The 17,640-nt window shown below is 63.4% G+C and overlaps 2 protein-coding genes across 2 annotated transcripts; both read left to right on the plus strand.

Annotated features, from left to right (window-relative positions):
- Positions 1-18: 18 nt before the first annotated feature.
- MRPL2 (mitochondrial ribosomal protein L2) lies at positions 19-1,641 on the plus strand. Its single transcript, XM_053972458.1, has 6 exons — positions 19-298; positions 378-519; positions 609-724; positions 814-924; positions 1,233-1,306; positions 1,397-1,641. Exons 1-6 carry the CDS (start codon positions 49-51, stop codon positions 1,607-1,609), a joined length of 906 nt encoding a protein of 301 aa, XP_053828433.1. The 5' UTR covers positions 19-48; the 3' UTR covers positions 1,610-1,641.
- A 1,227-nt stretch (positions 1,642-2,868) lies between these two features.
- LOC128804477 (cullin-9-like) lies at positions 2,869-17,484 on the plus strand. The gene is made up of 29 exons (XM_053972220.1): positions 2,869-3,624; positions 5,868-6,022; positions 6,429-6,947; positions 7,097-7,232; positions 7,428-7,618; positions 8,098-8,470; positions 8,696-8,897; positions 9,136-9,343; positions 9,443-9,636; positions 9,747-9,964; positions 10,110-10,341; positions 10,749-10,854; positions 11,163-11,390; positions 11,554-11,644; positions 11,712-11,883; positions 12,061-12,166; positions 12,335-12,430; positions 12,518-12,693; positions 13,197-13,330; positions 13,410-13,586; positions 13,844-13,959; positions 14,384-14,566; positions 14,897-15,054; positions 15,365-15,575; positions 15,674-15,839; positions 15,962-16,107; positions 16,287-16,404; positions 16,824-17,020; positions 17,104-17,484. The coding sequence occupies exons 1-29, from the start codon at positions 2,892-2,894 to the stop codon at positions 17,386-17,388; spliced, it is 6,027 nt and encodes a 2,008-aa protein (XP_053828195.1). The 5' UTR covers positions 2,869-2,891; the 3' UTR covers positions 17,389-17,484.
- The last annotated feature ends 156 nt before the right edge of the window (positions 17,485-17,640 follow it).

The raw sequence follows: 17,640 nt of genomic DNA on the forward strand, positions 1-17,640 counted from the left end.
TCAGGCCCGCGGCGGCCCCGCCCCGTCGGGCGGCGCCTTCCCGCGGCCATGGCGGCGCTGGGGCTCTGCCGCGCCTTCGGGGCTCTCCTGCTGTCGGCGGGCCCCCGCCGGGCCCGGCCCCCGGCGCTGCCGTCCGGCCCCCAGCCCTGGCTGCCGGGGCCGGTGTCGGCGCCTGCCGCCTGCCGCGGGCTGGGCGGCTCGGCGCCGCGCTGCACCACCGACCCGCTGTGGAAGTGCCGGGCCAAGTACACCGTGCGGCCCGTGGGCATGAAGAAGACGGGCGGCCGCGACCACACAGGTGGGCAGGTGGGCAGGCGGGCTGCTGGGGCCGGCTGGGCGCAGGAGATCCCGCCTGCAGCCGCTCCCGTGTCCCGCAGGCCGCGTGCGTGTGCGGGGAATCGGTGGGGGACACAAGCGGCGCTACCGCATGATCGACTTCCAGCGCCTGCGCTACGAGGAGGGGGCCCCGCCGGAGCCCTTCACCGAGAAGGTCATCAGCGTCCGATACGACCCTTGCAGGCGAGTGCGGAGTGCGGGCTCGGCCCCGAGCCCGGGCAGTCGCGCCAGCCTGGCCCCCTGCTCACCCCCGCCGCGGGTTCTCCCTGCAGGTCGGCTGACATCGCCCTGGTGGCCGGCGGCAACCGCAAGCGCTGGATCATTGCCACGGAGAACATGCAGCCAGGGAACAGCATCACGAACTCACCTCACATTAGTAGGATGGCAGGTGCACGCCAGGGCCAGGGGCAGCTGTGCTGGTCTTGCCAAGGGCTCATTGGCTGCTCCTTGCCCAACTTGTCAGCTTCTGTCTTCCAGTGTCAGCCAGTGAAGGAGATGCGTACCCACTGGGGGCTCTTCCTGTTGGCACGCTGATCTGCAACCTGGAGAGCCACCCTGGGAAGGGAGCGCAGTACATCCGGGCAGCTGGTATGTCCCCACACAGGGAACCCACTGTTTGTAGGGGTTTGGCTGAGCACAGGTGGAGAGGATGGCAGAGTGGCCAGTGACAGGGAGTTGCCATCTTCTCATGTTAGAATGCAACACATCCCTCCTGAAAAGCAGGGGCAGCTCTGCCCTGTTGATTCCTCAAGGCTCTGTCTTCAGCAAGAAGTGCTGCATTTAGTACAACAGTGGGGGGGCTTTGGGGAGTTACCAGCATGGGGACGTGCTTGTCACACAGTGGGATACTTTGTCCTGCTGCGCAAGGCAGCTGCCTCCTCTCTTGCCTGCTGCAGGTACTTGTGGGGTGCTGCTGCGGAAAGTGAATGGGACAGCCATCGTGCAGCTGCCGTCCAAAAGGCATATGCAGGTAAAGGAGCTGTGCTGCCCCTGGCTCAACTGCCTGGGCATTGCAACCGTGTGTCCTCATGGAGGGCTGCAGCTCTTCTCTGTCCGCTAGGTGCTGGAGACCTGCGTGGCCACGGTGGGCCGCGTGTCCAACGTGGATCACAACAAGCGGGTGATCGGGAAGGCGGGCCGGAACCGCTGGCTGGGCAAGCGCCCACACACGGGCTTGTGGCACCGCAAGGGTGGCTGGGCCGGGCGTAAGATCAAGCCTCTCCCACCCATGAAAAGCTATGTCAACCTGCCACGGGTCAAAGCAGTGGAGTGATGCCCGGGGCAAATAAAGTGTTTTTCATGCCACTGCTGTCGTATTACTGATGTCTTTTATGCACCGGGCCTTTCCTCACTTTCCCACGGGTCAAGTTCTGCTGTGTTCAGTCCCTGGCTGAAGTGGGATTGGTGGGAGAGATGAGTGTGGGGCTCTGGATTGCCTTGGCTTGAGTTCGAGTTTGGTGGGTGACCCGGTGTGGTCAATTGGCACAGTCGTGTCAAACCTAGCTGTAGGACACCCGAGCTCTTCTCTCACCTTCAGCTTGTGGAGGAGTGAAGGCAAGCGGACGGGAAGAGCTGCGAATCATTGACATCATCTCCTCCCAGCCCCGGTAGCGCCTCACTGCTCCCTGGCCCCACTTCTACCGCCGACTGCTGCTGCGTCCTTCCCTCGCCGCCTTCCCTGTCCCACCCTGCCCCGTCCCTCTGCGCCCCAAGTGCCACGCTGTGCTCCCTGTGCCTCATTCAGCCCCCAGCGCTGCCCCCGGTCCCGCAGCGCCCGTCCGAGTTCCCCGCTGCCGCCCGCCCAGGCCCAGCCCTCACGGCCGCCGTCGGGCGGGGTCTGCGCAGGCGCCCGCGGCCGGAGCGGCGCGGGAGCGGTGCCGGAGGTAACGCGGCGGCCCCGGCGCGGCCCCGCGGCGGAGGGAGGGCGGCGGGCCGGGCACGGCCGGGCGCGGCCGGAGAGCGCCCCGAGCGGAGCCGACCCGGGACGGGCCCGGGCCGTTTAGGGGAGGCTTCGGTCGCGGCCTCCGGCCGGCCGGGCAAGGAGTGCGGCAGCCGAACCGGGCCGGGTCCAGAGCTCCGTGCCCGGCGAGCTCCCGCTTTGCCCGCGCCTGGAAGGAGCTTTGATGCTACCGCTGGCGCGGCCGGCCCGCACGAACCCTCTTCCACGGGGATGGCAGTGCCGTGCCGCCTGCCTTTCGCATGTGTACTTCGGGCACCGGCCTGTCCCTCACCGTGTCCCGGTCCCGGCTGGGTGATGGAGGCAGACTTGCGCTGGCCTCCTGATCCAGCATGTGGGCTCTGCGTGGCTCGGGTAGCTCACTCCATCAGCACGCACCCAGGTGTTATAGCTGAGCTTCCTGGGGAAAGCTGTCCTTCCTGGGCACTGCTGTCCGTATTCCTGCCGTGCCCACAGTCTGTTTGACAGTCCAGAAATCACTGTGTTTTGCCCTGTTATCTTGTAACTACATATATGTGGCTTTCTAAGGAGAAATACTTGCTGTGTTAGGGTTGTACAGCACTGTCCTTGGGTACAGCCAGTATAAAAGCACATTTTAATGGCTGCATTGCCATATCACCAGCACTGTGACACACAGGAACATGGCTCTCTAGCCATAGCATGCCTCAGCCACCTCCCCAGCTTCTGCTTCCCCTCTGTCTCTGCAGACACATCTGCTGCCATGGTGAATGAGAAGCACAATGGCACCCTGCTTGTGCAGCTGGGGCCCAAACTGCAGGCCCACCCAGAGAAGCTGCTCCGGCAGCGGCGAGGCCACGACGACCGGCCGGAATACCTGGTCCGGTGGAGCGTTGTTAGCTTGGAAGAGAGAGCAGCGGGCGGCAGCAGTGCCTCCTCTGGAGAGACCAAGGCAGAGAACATCTCCATGTGGATGTCTGCAGAAGAGGTCTGTGCCAGCTGCCCGGCGCTGCTGGGCCAGAGGAGGCCGGAAGGGCCGCGGCTGAAAGAGGAGAAGGCGCCCGGTCCGTTGGCCACAGACGCCTCGCTGGACGAAGCCTCGCTGGACGAAGCCTCGCTGCTGGAGATGAAGGCCGATGTCAGGAGCCTGGTGCAGCGAGCCGGGCGCCAGGTGGCCGAGGCCGGGACACCCCAGTGCTCCATCCTGAGCACGGTGCACGTGCTGGGCGCCTACGCCAGCATCGGCTCCCTGGCGGGCGCCTTCAGGGAGGCGGGAGCCCTGGACCTGCTGACGACGATGCTGTGCCACAGGGAGAAGCAGATCCGCCGCAGCGCCGGCGAGATGCTGCGCGCTCTGGGTGCACATGATGCAGGTGGGGGCTGCTCCTGCTCAGTGCCACTGAGGAGGGGTTGCTGGGCAGCTGAGGGGTGCCAGGCCTTTGGGAGGGGTCAGATGCCTGGGAAGCAGCCTGTCTCAGGGCTTCTTGGCAAAAGGGGAAGAATCAGTCTGGATCTTCCAGACTTCCATGGTTGCAGTTGTCTGGACTGCTCTTGGAGTTAGAAACTCTTTCCCCTGCCAGGTTTCTGAGCTGGGATGCTGATTAACTCTTTGGAGAGTGAAGGAATGTAAAGGCTCCTCTAGCAGCCCCAGCACCTCTCCTGCTCCACTGCTGGAGCCCAGCCTGGAGAATCTGTAGTTTCTCAAGCTGAGAGATGCAGCTGCCAGTTTCCCATTTGCAGGTTCAACCAGTAGCAAAGCTGATTGCCCATCCTGGAGCACAGACACAGGCAGGACTCTGACAACACACACAGCACTCGCATAAACACAAGCACAGCCAGCTGTCTCCCCTCCTGCTCTTCATCCAGCAGAGACAGAAGGTCACTCCAGCCAGCACACACTGCATTTTCCAGGTTTACAAGTACACACACATTCATGGATCCCTTGGGTTCCAGCATGGCCCCTCTCTCCTGAACATGTGCCTGGATCCAAGCCCTTCTACCAGTCTCAGGGATCCCCCTGCTCATTGGTTTGTTAAAACCTGATGCTTGCTAATAAACCTGTAGCACTTTTGTTCCACAGTCCACATTCACACATCCCTTGGGACTTCCAGTACCACCCACCTCATTCCTTGGTCCGGACCCAGGACCTCCTACTTGCTATTCCAGCATGAAGTTTTGCTAATGAGTTACATGCACAGCAGGGTTGGGAAAGATGCAGACAGTCACCCTTTCCCACTGGCCCCAGGCACTGCAGTCCTGCTTCAGCTGCTGGTGCTGAACTCCTCACTTGCCTCCCTTCCAGCAGCTGTTCTTCAAAACACAGACTGTTCTCTCCCCAGTATCTGATGACTGAGGATCCTGCCAACTCCAGGCACTAGCACTGGAGAGACCCTTGCACTTGCCTCAGTAGCTGGCATGTCAGACCAGGGACTCCTACACACCTGATCAGAACTGAGTAATTTGCTCTGGGTCAGCTGTACACCAGTCTTCCTGATAACTGGCACTCCAAGCTCAAATACGTGATTTGATCCAGAGAGTGATAGCACCTCCAACTGTCACTCACTCCACTCACTGACTCCACAGGGCTCCCACACCCCCAGTGAGGCTCCAGTTCGTGGTACCAAATGTCACTCATGCAGGTCTCACCAGCAGCTAGCACTCAGTCTTTGCAGCACACACACAGGGTAGAGAGAGACTTAGTAAAGATTCAATAAGAAAGTAGGACAAACTGTGTCAGTCAGGTACAGGGCTGTCAGACAAACACACTGACCAGCCGTGGTTTAAACATGACTGGCACCTTTTATGGCCCTTTCTCTTCCCCCCCTTTTGTGTTCCTTGCCAATTCCAATTAATCAGATAATCTTACTGAAAAATAATCATTCTCACATGCCAGATGTCCTTACTAATTGTTGTCCAGATGTCCTTACTAATTGTTATGACTGACCAGATCTGTTTCTCCTCACTGCATCCATTAGCATTTGTCAGGTTTGTGATTCTTCATGTTCTTGTTTATGGCTTCCTTCTTACTTTGACTTTTTGCGGTGAAAGGTCCTTGGCTGGATACACCTAGAGGAACAGAAAATCTCCTTCCATGAAGGCCATGCAATGGCCTTTGCCATTGCAATGAAGACCAGTGCCAAAGGGCTTGACACAACCCTGGTGGGTAGAGGCTGGTCCTCACCCAGTTCTCTCATTTAAGAGGAGCTGCCATGGCTTGAAAGTGCATGATGAGACTTGGGTTCACCTGGAAGGTTGCTGGTTGTGGTGTATCCCACAGGAGATGTGGCTTTCCCTGTCCTAGTGCCTGAGTTCATGCAGCTTTGCAGTGGGGCAGATGAGGGGCTGATTCAGGTTAAAACCTGACTTCCTTTCTTCCCTGGGACCCTGTTCTGGAATCAGTTATTTGGAGTTGCTGCTTTGTGAGAATCTCACAGCTTTAGGGGTAGAAAAAGTACACCGTGGAGCAAAATGTTGCCACTCCAGAGGAAGGGATAGAACGTGGATCAGGTGACACTGAGCAGCAAAGCTGTTCCTTCCCTGCAGCTCTGTCTCTCGCAGGGAGGGTGGGGTGAGGGTTGTCTTTCTGGGGCCTGAAGAGTTTTTGATGTTGTTGCAGGAATCTGGGCCTATGTGCTGCTGTCCCTGAGCCAGCAGGATGGCATTGAGCAGCACATGGACTTTGACAGTCGCTGCACCTTGCTGGAGCTGTTTGCTGAGATCATGTCCTCTGCAGAGCACTGCATGTCCTTCGAGGGGATTCACCTCCCGCAGGTAGCGACAGACCCGCCACCAGCCCTGGACCTGCGGGGCATGAGGGGCCAGGAGGGGTGGGAGTGGGGGCCAGGGCTGGCAACTTGCTGGGACAAGAGGGGAGTTGAAGGTGGGCAGGTGAGCAAGACTGGCTGTGGGAGAGCTGGCACAGGACCTGGGCCTGGTGAGAGGCTGGGGGTGGTGCAGAGGCACCTGGAGAGCCTGGTCTGTGAGCAGGGAGGGGAGGGTGGGCTGAGAGGTCTCTGCTGCTGCCAGCCGGTCTGGAGCTCTCACGGGAGCCTGACTGGGAATGAGCTGGTGGCTCAGAGAGAGCTGGGGGCTAGAGGTGATCTGCAGGCTGAGTGTGAGTCAGTCAGTGAGTCAGTAACTAGTTTAGGTCAGAGTGTGAGAGCTGTGCTTGTTGCAGATCCCTGGGAAGCAGCTGTTTGTGCTGGTGAAGCACTACCTGTGTGTGACTTCTCTCCTGGACAAGCTGAGCAGTGGCGTGGAGCAGGGAGAGGAGCAGCAGGGCTGTGCTGTGCCCAGCCCAATCCCTGAGGAGAGGAGCTGTGTGAAGCAGGAGTTTGAGTTCAGCATGGCCATGGCAAACCTCATCTCGGAGCTGGTGCACGTGATGGGCTGGAGCCACAGGCACAAGGCAGAGCCGCTCCCCCAACGGGACCTGCAGCCTCGCCCTGTCCGCTCCATCTTCCAGCACAAGACCCCGGCCAGTACTGCTGCCAAAGCAGCCTCCACGTCCCCAGCAAAGGAGCCTGTGACCTTCAAGACGCGCTCGGCCTTCCCGAGCCGCAGCAGCTACGTGGAGTACGTGCAGGCCACGCTGGTGAGCGGCATGAGGGTGCGCATGCTCGAGGACTACGAGCAGGTCAGCGCCGGCGACGAGGGCGACTTCCGCCGCAGCAATGACGGCATGCCCCCGGTGCAGGTATCGCTGCTGGGGGAGCAGCAAGGGGCGTGTCTGCTCTCCTGTGCAGTCTTGCATGGGGACAGTGGGGTTGGACTTGGGGGACATGGGGACAGTGGTGTTGGACTTGTCTTCTACCAGCTAGGTGTGTTCTGGGCTCTCCTCTTCAGGTGTACTGGCAAGCTCTGGGCTGTACGTACTGGGTTCACTGGCACATGGTCGAGATCATTGGCCCTTCAGAACAAAAGGAGCTTGAGGGCCAGAAGAAGGTGAACAACCTGACACGAAACCACAGACTGAGAGCAGGTGAGCAGCCCATCGGTCTCCTTCAAGCATGTTCCAACTCTCCCACTGCCCTCCTGTCACCTTCCTTTCTCCCAGCAAGCTGGGGACTTCTTCTGCCCAGCATGAGTTCTTTCCTTGGGGAATGAAGAGTGTGCAGCAGAGAAGGGGGGAGATGGCAGAGTTGACAGTGCCCTTCCTTGCTCTGCTCCCCTGCAGTTCCACAGCCATTCCTGTGCAAGCCCTTGGGGGGGCTTTACTCCCTGCCTTACCTGGGGCAGCGGCTGCCCAAGGCTGCAGACACACTGAGCCGTGCGGAATGGTGGGAGCTGCTCTTCTTTGTGAGGAAGCTGGAAGCACAGGAGCAGAAAGAGATCACCTGTCTGATCCAGCAGCACCAGGGAGAGCAGGTAGGGGCCAGTGCCTGCAGCAGGGAAATGGGAGGGAGGAGCAAAGGGAACATTAGGGAAGGGAGCAGGCCGAGAGGAGATGGCAAGTGTGAGCTGTGCAGGGACAGCCCGAACGGGGCAGAAATGGGAGGGTGAGTGGGGACAGCAAAAGCTTGGAGAGCTTGGCCCAGCAGAGCAGTGAGTGGAGATGAAAGGCAGTGTCCCCTGACAGGAAGAGTGACTGTCCAGCAGGGTTTGGGCAGGCGAGGCAAGGCCGTGGGGTCATTCTGCCAGTTGCAGTTGGGTGGTGAGCACGCGTGGGGAGGTGTGGGCTGGTGGGAGTTGGGCTGGGGACAGGCAGGGGAGGGTGGCAGTGGGAAGCGGCCCTGGGCAGCTCTGGCGGTGCAGCCTTTCTGTCCCTTGTGCCAGTGGCCGCCACAAGGGCCTGGGCTGCGTGGCGAGCCCGAGATTAACTTGCCCCCGTGGCGTGGCTGTCGCAGGTGGATGAAGAAGCCCTGATGCGTCTGTCGGTACCTGCGGAGCTGGCCCAGAAGGTGCTGCAGGTCCTGGAGAAGCGGTGCCAGGGCAGCTCTCTGCGTGACCTGCGCGGCTCCCGTGTCTACGCCAGACACTTCCTCGGGAGAGGGGCAGAGCAGGATGGTGGAGGGAGAACCACAGCGTCCTCAGAGGGTGACAGGAGCACCGGTTCTGAAGGCACGATGGCCAAGGCAGCGGAGGGAGACCTTTCTGCAGCCCCAGGGCCGCCCCAAGGCCGCAGTGAAGTGGCAGTGAAGTCAGATTCCCAGCTGTTCGGCGAGCTCTTGGAGAGGGAAGGGCTGTTCTTGCCAGAGGTGGCGGAGGAGCAGAGCCAAGGTAATGTCCTGCCACGGACAGCTGGGGCAGAGGTGCAGTGCTGGCAGCAGCACTGCTGAGCACTGCTGCCTCCACAGGGGAAGGCTCTGGGCAGGGCATGGGGGCCACGCAGCCAGGGCTGCCTGAAGTGGGGGTGCCTGTGGGTGCTGGGTGTGTGGGTGTGTGGCACCCTGGGAGCTGCTGGAGGTGTCACCGCTGCCCTGACGCCTCTGTCCCTCCGGCCAGCACTGGGCAGCTCCAAGGGGCTGAGTGAGAGCGGCTCGCTGGCCAAGGTTGCAGCTGTGGTGGACGTGATCCAGAGCAGCAGCTCAGCGGTGGGGCTGCGCTTAGCTGGGCTCAAGCACATCCTGAAGATGCTGGAGGAGGAGCCCAAGCTGGAGCAGCAAGTCGGCACAGCCCAGGGTGGGCTGGGCACCGGGAGTGCTGGGTGAGTGCTGGGGTACTGCACACTCCTCCTGCTGGCTGGGGAGGGCCCTGTGGGCAGGGTGGGGGACCTGGAGGAGTGGGAGTGTGAAGGATGGTATGTGCAAGAGGAAAGGTGGATTTTGCGTCCCTTGGTCCCAGGCAGGCTCATTGGCGGGGCTGTCTCAGCTGCAGCGTGGGCGGGAAGGAGGTGGCTGGCAGGGCCCAAGGAGGCTCTGCCTGAGGTGTCCTGTCGCATGCAGGGAGAAGCTGGTGCAGGTGTCAGTGGAGCTGCTGAGCACGGAGGTGGCAGAGAAGGCGCTGGTGGCGGTGACGCTGCGGCTGCTGGCCGTGCTGCTGGCCCGGTACGAGTGGCGCGTGCCCTTTGCCACGGAGGGCGGCGTGCGGGCCGTGCTGGCCTGCATGCAGCAGCACGGCTGCTCCGCCCTGGTGCAGCAGGCCGGGCTGGCGGTGAGTGCCCGGGGGATGCCGGGGGTGGGCAGGGGCGCGCGGGCTGCCCCGGGCGTGGTGGAGGGGCCGCTGCCCTGTGCGCTGCTCTCGTCCTCGCAGGCCCTGAAGGTGCTGGTGGGAGCTGCGGACGCTGAGCCGGGAGGTGCTGGAGGGAAGTGCTTGCCCTGGAACCACGGCGATGCACAGATGATGCGGGAGATCTTTGCCAGCATTGGCTCTGCCTCCAGCAAGGGCTCTGCCAGCCTGCTGAGTAGCATCCCTGCTGCCCTGAGCACCATGCAGAGGGTCCCAGGGTAGGGGCAGAATGTGGAGAGCGGCTGAGGTTGGGGGGAGGGACAGGCAGGGCGGGCAGGTGGCTTGTCTGTGCCTGGGGGAGGAGAGTGACACGGCTGTGTCCCTGCAGGGGCTCCTCAGGGGTGCAGAACGGCTTGCTGGTGGTGAACATGCTGATGGATGGGCACCGGGGCCTGGCGGAGCAGCTGGCGAGCTGCGATCTCCTGGCGGTGCTGCAGAGCTGCTGGAGGGCCGGGCAGAGCAGCGGCTGCCCCCAGGCAGTGCTGGCCCTCAGCGCCATCAATCGCCTGGCAGAGCACGGGCTGCCCCTGGGCCCGGAGGCAGCAGGTACCGTGCTGCCCACCCTGCCCGTGCCACGGCCCCGCGGGTGCCACGGGCAGGGCTGCCTGGCCCGACAGGACAGAGCACCCTGAGGGGCTGCTGCCACTCGAGTGAGTGCCTGGGCTGGGCTCACGTGTCCTTGTCATGGCAGGCAGAGACGTCCTGTTGGACCCGAAGGGCGTGCAGATGCTGCTGGGTGGCCTGGACGATGGCGTCTTGTCCAAGGAGGTGGTGGTGGCCCTGGAACGGCAGCTCTGCAGCGAAGGCCCTGTTCCCTCTGGCCAGGTGGCCCAGCTGCTGCAGGACCGCAGCTGCTTCAGGCTGTTGCTGCGCAGCTTGGAGCTGCTGGGGACAGAGAAGTCTGTGAGCCTGAGCAGCCTCAGGTGGGTGCAGGGCGACTGGGGGAGAGTCTGGGACCCCCTGAGCAGGTGTGTGAGTGCTGGTGGTCATGTTGGGGAGCAACACAGGGCATGTTTGTGGGTCCTGGTGGGGGCGTTCTTCACTGGGGGCAGGCTCACCCCAGCACGTAGGCAGGTGCTGATTGGTGTGTCCTGGGGCACAGGGCCACGTGGGGCCACAGCAGCTGTGCCTGGGTGCTGGTGGGGTGGGGTGGGGACATGCAGGGGCAGCAGAGGACATGTCTGGGTGCTGGTGGAATGTGCAAGGTACCAGGGGAGCCTTGGTTCCCAGTCCCTGAGAGGTGCCTTCCAGGTGGGGCAGGGAAGCAGGGCTGCCTGTAAGCACTGCTGTCCCTGCGCCCCGGCCTGAGCAGGCCCCCTCCATCACCCAGGATCCTGAACAAGTTCCTGGACAGTTACCAGGAGGATGTGCTGCCCTGGCATGAGTGTGTGGAGCCCTGTGTGTCCTTCCTGATCACGCACAGCAGCAGCTGGGAGGTGAGGGGGCCCCGGGACTCCCGGCAGGCAGGGTGGCTGTGCTGGCTGTGCCTCAGCCAGGCTGGGCAAGCAGGGCCCCGCTGGTGGCAGCCTGGCCTTGTGTCCGAGGTGCTGGGAGAGGTGGGGAGCGGCTGTCCTGGCCATGTCCCTGTCCTGGTGGCCACGTGCCCAGCCTGGCTGTGCCTGGGCAGGCTCTGGTGGGTGCTGGTGGGGTTGGGATGAGGGGGACGGAGGTGAAGCTCCGGCTGCTGGGGGGCCCCAGGGAGTTGCCAGCAGTGCCCCGTCTGCTCACGGCTGCGTCTCAGTAGGTGCTGCAGGAGGTCGTTGGCTTCCTGTACCGCCTGGGCAGTGCCAGCAAGGACTGTGTGGTGGTGATGTGCCACGTGGGCACCCACGAGGCTCTGTCCAAAGCCCTGGAAAAGCACAGCACGGTCCCGTCATTGGCGCCGGCCCTGCTTGACCTGGTGACGGAGTGTGAGAAGTATGCCAGCCTCTACAAGAAGCTGACGAGCAGCATCTTGGCTGGCTGCATCCAGGTGGGCCTGCGGAGTCACGGCTACCTGGGGATTTGGGTCTGGGGGCATCGGTCTGTCCCTGCTGCTGAGGGACGGCCTTGTGCTCTCCGCCTGGCACAGCCCTGTGGGGGCTGAGGGGAGGAGGACCTGGGGCCCTTGGTAAGAGCCTTGCCCCATCCCACAGCTGGTCCTGGGACAGATTGAGGAGCACCGCCGGAGCCACCAGCCCATCAGCATCCCCTTCTTTGATGTCTTCCTGCACAACCTGTGCCAAGGTGAGTGGAGGCAGGGGGAGTTGAGCCCAGGCTTGGTGGCTGGAAGCTCCTTGTGCTCTGTCCACAGGCTCCAGCATGGAGGTGAAGGAGGACAAGTGTTGGGAGAAGGTGCAGGTCTCTTCCAACTCGCACCAGGCCAGCAAGCTCACGGACAGGAACCCCAGGACCTATTGGGAGTCGAACGGCAGCACCGGCTCCCACTTCATCACTGTGCACATGCAGTGTGGAGTGGTGATCAGGTGGGGCTGGGCTGGCAGGGCTGTGTGTGGAGGAGAGGGCTTTGGGGATCTGTGCCAGCCTTGCCACAGTGTCCCTGTGCTGGGGCCAGCGGGATGTGACTGGCAGGGCGTGGTGCTGTCGGGGTTAGGGCAGGGAGGCAGGGATGGCTGGGCAGCCTCGTGTTTGCTGTGCTGCAGGGAGCTGAGCATGCTGGTGGCCAGCGAGGACTCCAGCTATATGCCATCGAGGGTCGTGGTGCTGGGCGGGGACAGCCCTGCCACGATCAGGACGGAGCTCAATGCGGTGAGTCCCGGTGGGAGTGGCGGGCTGGTCCTTGCTGTGCCCGGTGGAGGTCTGGCTGTGGAGTGAGACGCTGGGAGGTGCCCTCGGGGAGGTGGGAATGGCAGGAGCTGCGCTGTGGGAGCCTCCTTGGGCTGCCTGTCACGCTGAGGGCTCAGTGCCTCCCTGCAGGTAACCATCCTGCCCTCGGACAGCAGAGTGATCTTGCTGGAGAACATGACCCGCTTCTGGCCCGTCATCCAGATCCGGGTGAAGCGGTGCCAGCAGGTAGAGGAGCCGGGGCTGGGCCTGGGAGCGGGCAGTGTGGGGCATCGGGGCCGTGCCCCAGGAACTGAGGGTCCTGCTGTCCTGTAGGGTGGCATTGACACACGTGTGCGTGGCATCGAGGTGCTGGGTCCCAAGCCCACCTTCTGGCCCATCTTCAAGGAGCAGCTGTGCCGGCGGACGTTCCTCTCCTGCACTGCTCGGGCTCATGCCTGGAGCCAGGAGATCTGCCGAGACCGGGGGCGGCTGCTGCAGCTCTTTGGCAGGTGAGTTGTGTCCTGGCTGTGCCCCCCTGGTGTCCCGAGGAGGGGACACGGCTGGCAGCCTGTTTGGGGACTGCAGGGCTGGGAAAGGAGCAGCTGCTGTGCCACCTGGATGGGAGGGGCCCCTCCTCCTTCCTGGCCACCAGAGGTGCTTCCTGGCCAGGCCACCTTGGGATCATCTGGGTTTAAGCTGGGCTAACCCCCCAGAGCAGGATGCCAGTCCCCCCAGGGCTGGCACGACCTGACAGAGGTTGGCCAGGGACAGCAGGATCTCGTGGCCACAGGCACTGCACAGCCCCCATTTGGCAGGAGGTGCGAGGCCCCAAGGGCCATTGGGGGCAGGCCCCAGAGACAGCAAGGGGCCCTCCCTGGCTGCTGGGGGCTAGTGGGGCTAGCAAGCCATGGTGCCTTGGCAAAGGGCAGAGCAGGGAGCCACCACTGCGTTCTGCTTTCCCATGGGAGTTGTCCAGCTCTTGGCACCGTGTGCTGCCCGGTTGCTGTTGCAGACTGAACCGGGCGCTGCAGCACGAGCAGGGCTTTGCCAACCGCTTCCTTCCTGACGACGAGGCAGCCCAGGCACTGGGCAGGACGTTCTGGGAGGCCCTGGTGAACCCCTTGGTGCAGAGCATCACCAGCCCAGGTACCCTGCGCTCTCCGGGACCCACCTGTGCCGTGCCCCAGGCAGAGGCACCTGGCTCTGAGTCTGGTTGGCCTCGCAGACGCTGACGGTGTCAGTCCCCTGGCCTGGCTGCTGAGTGAGTACCTGGAGAGCGTGGAGCTGCCCCGCCGTGCCACAGGACGCAGGGCTGCCTTTGCTTCCTGCGTGCGGCGCCTGAGCCAGCTCCTGGTGCACGTGGACCCCGGTGGCCCGGAGCCAGAGGAGACCAGAGCAGCTGGTGAGCCAGGGGCTGCTCTGCCGTGGGGCTGGGCGGGCGCTGCTCCAGAGTGCCAGGCTGTGGCCATGGGGCTCCTCTGGGGAGCATCCTATGGCACAGAAGCTCCTGAGCCGGGTCATGCTCAGGTCATGCTCATGCTTGTGGTCATGCCCAGCAGTGGCCGTGCCTCTCCAGCGTCCCCTCAGCTCTGCTGTGGTGGGTCAGTGTGCGGGGCCTGCCCATGGAGCCACACTGAGCCTGAGGTTGACCCTTGGCAGGTGGGAAGGAAGGGAAGAACAAGGAGGTGCCGGCCAAGACTGCAAAGGCGGTGGTGGAGAAGTCGAGAGGCCTGTGGGGAATCTCGCAGTGCTGGCGTGGTGTGGTGCAGCAGCAGGTAGAGCTTGGAGGGCTGACTGGGAGGGGTGTGGGACCTTCCCTGGGTGGCTGGAGCAGGGAGTGGGGTCTGGCAGTACCCTGGGAGCATGGGGAAGGCACAGGGCTGTACCTGGCCTCCACAGAGCGATGTGGGGACAGCCCTGCTGTGCTTGTCACGCTGGCATGGCTCGAGTTGTCAGCCAGGCCAGGAGACAGGTCCGGTGTCGGGCTGTTATTTCCTGCTTGGGCTGCTGCTGTGTTTCCGTAGTGCCCCCACAGCCCCTGGCCAGCCCTCAGAGCGGCGCTCCCACCTTGGCAGCTCCACAGCAGCACCAGGGCCCCGAGTCCCAGGGAGCCAGGCAGTTGGTGTTGGCAGGGCAGGGCTGGGGATGTTCCGAGGGGCACGTCCTGCTGCAGGCTCAGCCCTCGCGCTGCTCCCACAGGTGCAGCGGTTCCTGGAGGCGGCGGGGCAGGCGCCGGACCTTGCGGAGCGCTACTGCCGGCTGTACCAGCGCCTGCGCGGGGCCACGGAGGAGCTCTTTGGGCAGCAGGCCGCCTTTGTGCTGGCCCTGGGCCAGGGCTTTGCGGGGGCTTTGCTGCAGCTCTCCTTCCTGACTGCTCTGCACGTGAGTCGAGGGAGCGTGGCCCTGGGTACGGGCTGGGGAGCTGCCCTGGCCCACGGCACTGGGGCAAGCTCTGGGTGGGTGGTGTCCTGTTCCCCCTGAACCACAGAGCCCTGCCCTGGCACCCCGGACGGTGCCCAGCTCAGGTGCGTGCTGCTCATCCCAGCGTGGGCCCGGCCCTGGCACACTCCGGCCTTGGCCTGGTGCCTGGGCACCCTCGGCTCCTGCCTGGGAGTGCCCGAGTTTCCCAGCTGCTCCCTGCAGGGACATTGCCCCATCCCGGCCCTGTGGGCACTGGTGAGTTCTGTCTGCAGCCAGCCCTGTCCCTTGCAGGTGAGTGAGCAGTTTGCCCGCTACCTTGACGTGCAGATCCAGGAGCTCCGCAGTGCTGTGGGCAGCACGGGGCCTCTGGAGCGGCTGCAGCAGTTCTTGGAGCCTTTTGTTGTCTTCAGTGGCCTGGAGTTTGCCCACACCTTTGAACACTTCTACAGGTGAGGCTGCTGTGTCTCCAGAACCAGGGGCCTGGTGCAGCGTGGCCTGGTGTGCTGGGGGAGCTTGGCCTGCTGTGGCAGTGATGCTCCCGCTTTGCTTTTACGGGATCATGGAGTGCGGAGGGTCTGTGGGTGCTGCCAGTGTGTGGAATCACAGTCCCTGCTGGGGACAGAGAGGGGACACGTGTGTGCTGCCAGGCCCATGTGCCATGGAATGAGGCCGGGCTCGGACCTGTGTTTGTCTCCTGGTGGGTGGCTGATGGCCACAGGGTTCGGGCCCAGCCCTGACTGAAGCTGGTGGCCATGGCAGGCACTACCTGGGGGACCGGCTCCTGACACAAGGGCCATCTTGGCTGGAAGGAGGCATCGTGGAGCAGATCGGGCTGTGCTTCCCCAGCCGCTTTCCCCAAGATATGCTGAGCAACTTGGCCGAGTCGGAGGAGCTCCAGCGGCAGTTCTGCCTCTTCCAGCTGCAGGAGCAGGATAAGCGGCTGCTGGAGCTGGACACGGGTCTGGAGGAGGTGAGAGGGATGGGGGCGTGGGGAGGCCGGAGGCCGCCGGCTTTCCTTGCGGGGATCCCGGAGCCTGACTTGAGCTGCCCTCGTGCCCCTGTGCCCAGGTGCTGGGAACAGCCGCAGTGGCAGACGTGCCAGAGGTGAAGGTGCTGGCCCTGTCCCCGCGCTGCTGGCCTGTTTCCCCGCTGTGTTACATGGATAACCCTGGGCGGTTTTTCCCGGCGGTGCTGAGCTCCCCACTGGATGAGTTTGCTGACTTCTGCCGGCAGAGTGAGTGCTGTGGCCGGGGGTGTGCCCAGACCCTCCAGGGCAGCTCAGCCACAAGTAGTGGTGGGCTGGGAGTGCCTGACAGGGCTGGTCCCCGTCCCTGGCACTGACACTGTCCCTGGCAGGCCAGAGCCAGCTGGGCTGGGAGTGCACGAAGCCCCGTCGGCTGCAGTGGATGTGGCTGGGCCATGCCGAGCTGCAGTTTGGAGACTGCGTTCTGCACGTGTCCACGCTGCAGATGTACATCCTGCTGTGCTTCAACAGCGCCCAGGTAGGGGCTGGAGCCACGGAGGGGCCAGGGAGGCAGTGGAGACTGGAGCATGGCAGGGCCGTGTCCTCCCTTTCCTTCTGGTGGGGTCTCCAATGGTGTTTGGGACACAGGATCCCATTCTTAGGCAGGGCCCGTGGCCAGTGAGTCTTGGCCACTGCCCTCCCAACCCTGTGCTGCAGGAGGTGGCTGTGGAGGCCCTGCTGCAGGCTACAGGGCTCCCTGCTGACCTGATGCACCAAGCACTGATACCGCTGACCCACGGCCAGGGTGTCCTGGTGGGGAGCTGCACACCAGGGGGTGAGTGCAGGGCTGGGGCACCCAGGGGAGGAGCTGGCCTGAACCCCGAGGGGGTGCTGGGCTTAGGGGGTTGCAGGAGCTCGTAGGGCTGGTGAAGGGGCTGGGTCCATGTGGTGGTGCTCGGGGCACAGGGTGTGTCAGGGTGGGGCCTGAGGCCAGTGTAGGGCTGGGGGTGATGGGTGGGGTGGGGCCCGGGGCCATGCATGGGGCCTGGGTCTCTGTATGGGCTTGGGCCGGGGCCAGGGGCCGTGGGCGTGGCTGTGGCTTAGGGCCACATGTCGGGGACAGGGCTGGGGAGGCCAGTGGTGCAGGCAGCCGCAGGAGGCCCAGCTTGGGTCCCCCAGCCACACGTGTGTCCTGGGGCTCCTTCAGGGCCCAGCTCGAGGCTTGGCTGAGCCTGGGTTGGGGGCTGGCTCCAGGTGCACTGCGGCTGAACCAGGCAGCCCTGGCCCAGAGCTCCGGCCGCCAGCTGAGGCTGCTGCCCCAGCAGAGGTACCTGCGGACAGAGGGGGCTGAGGTGAGCGCCCTGGAAAGGAAGAGGAACGTCCTGTGCTGCCTCATCACCCGCATCCTCAAGGTGGAGAAGCAGCTGCACATCGACAACCTGGTGTTCAGGGTACGGAGGTGGCGCGGGCAGAGGGGGCACAGGGGCTGCGTGGGGGCTGCAGCCACTGCAGTGGGGCTCCCTTGCTGCCATAGGTGATCGATGCCTGTCAGAAGGGCGAGTTGGGGCCAGGGGTGCAGTTCCTGAGCTTCTGCTGCCACAGTGTGGACGTGCTGTCCTGCATCCTGCACCTGCTGAACCAGGGCTATCTCCGGCGCCAGGAGGGGAGGCCTCATGTCTTGGAATACATCTCTGCTGAATCCACAACGCTCCCTACTTCTCAGGTCCAGCCACAGGTTGCCTTCCAGACTGTAGAGATCAAGACAGCAGCAAGCCTGGCCTCTGCTGAAAGGAGACAGACTTTTTCCACATTCAGGTAGATGAGGACCTGGCTGGGAGAACTCAGGTTGAATCCAGTCTATCTCTTCCTAAACAAGTGTGAGTTTTATTTAAATAAATGAGCCAAGCTCCACCCAGTCCACCTTGTAGTCTGTTGGGGAGCTCAGCTGGTCCATGGCTGGGAGTGTGGCCAGGCGATACCTCTGTGCACTCAAGCAGCCCTGACAGTTGTGCTTGCTGGAGTGGTGGTAGTAGCTGCACCCTGCCCCAATTTATTCTCTCCCAGCTGTGCT

The sequence above is a fragment of the Vidua macroura genome, chromosome 3 (assembly GCF_024509145.1).
Source record: "Vidua macroura isolate BioBank_ID:100142 chromosome 3, ASM2450914v1, whole genome shotgun sequence".
In the NCBI taxonomy this organism is placed as follows: Eukaryota; Metazoa; Chordata; class Aves; order Passeriformes; family Viduidae; genus Vidua; species Vidua macroura.

What these genes read in the sequence shown, in the direction of transcription:
- MRPL2 (XM_053972458.1), top strand. Translation starts at nt 49, where the DNA reads ATGGCGGCGCTGGGGCTCTGCCGCGCCTTCGGGGCTCTCCTGCTGTCG. An exon ending in GTCCGATACGACCCTTGCAG is followed by an intron (nt 520 to 608) that starts GCGAGTGCGGAG and finishes TTCTCCCTGCAG; the next exon opens with GTCGGCTGACATCGCCCTGG. An exon ending in CGTCCAAAAGGCATATGCAG is followed by an intron (nt 1,307 to 1,396) that starts GTAAAGGAGCTG and finishes TCTGTCCGCTAG; the next exon opens with GTGCTGGAGACCTGCGTGGC.
- LOC128804477 (XM_053972220.1), top strand. Translation starts at nt 2,892, where the DNA reads ATGGCTGCATTGCCATATCACCAGCACTGTGACACACAGGAACATGGC. An exon ending in GGCGGAGGAGCAGAGCCAAG is followed by an intron (nt 8,471 to 8,695) that starts GTAATGTCCTGC and finishes CCCTCCGGCCAG; the next exon opens with CACTGGGCAGCTCCAAGGGG. An exon ending in GGGTGAAGCGGTGCCAGCAG is followed by an intron (nt 12,431 to 12,517) that starts GTAGAGGAGCCG and finishes GCTGTCCTGTAG; the next exon opens with GGTGGCATTGACACACGTGT.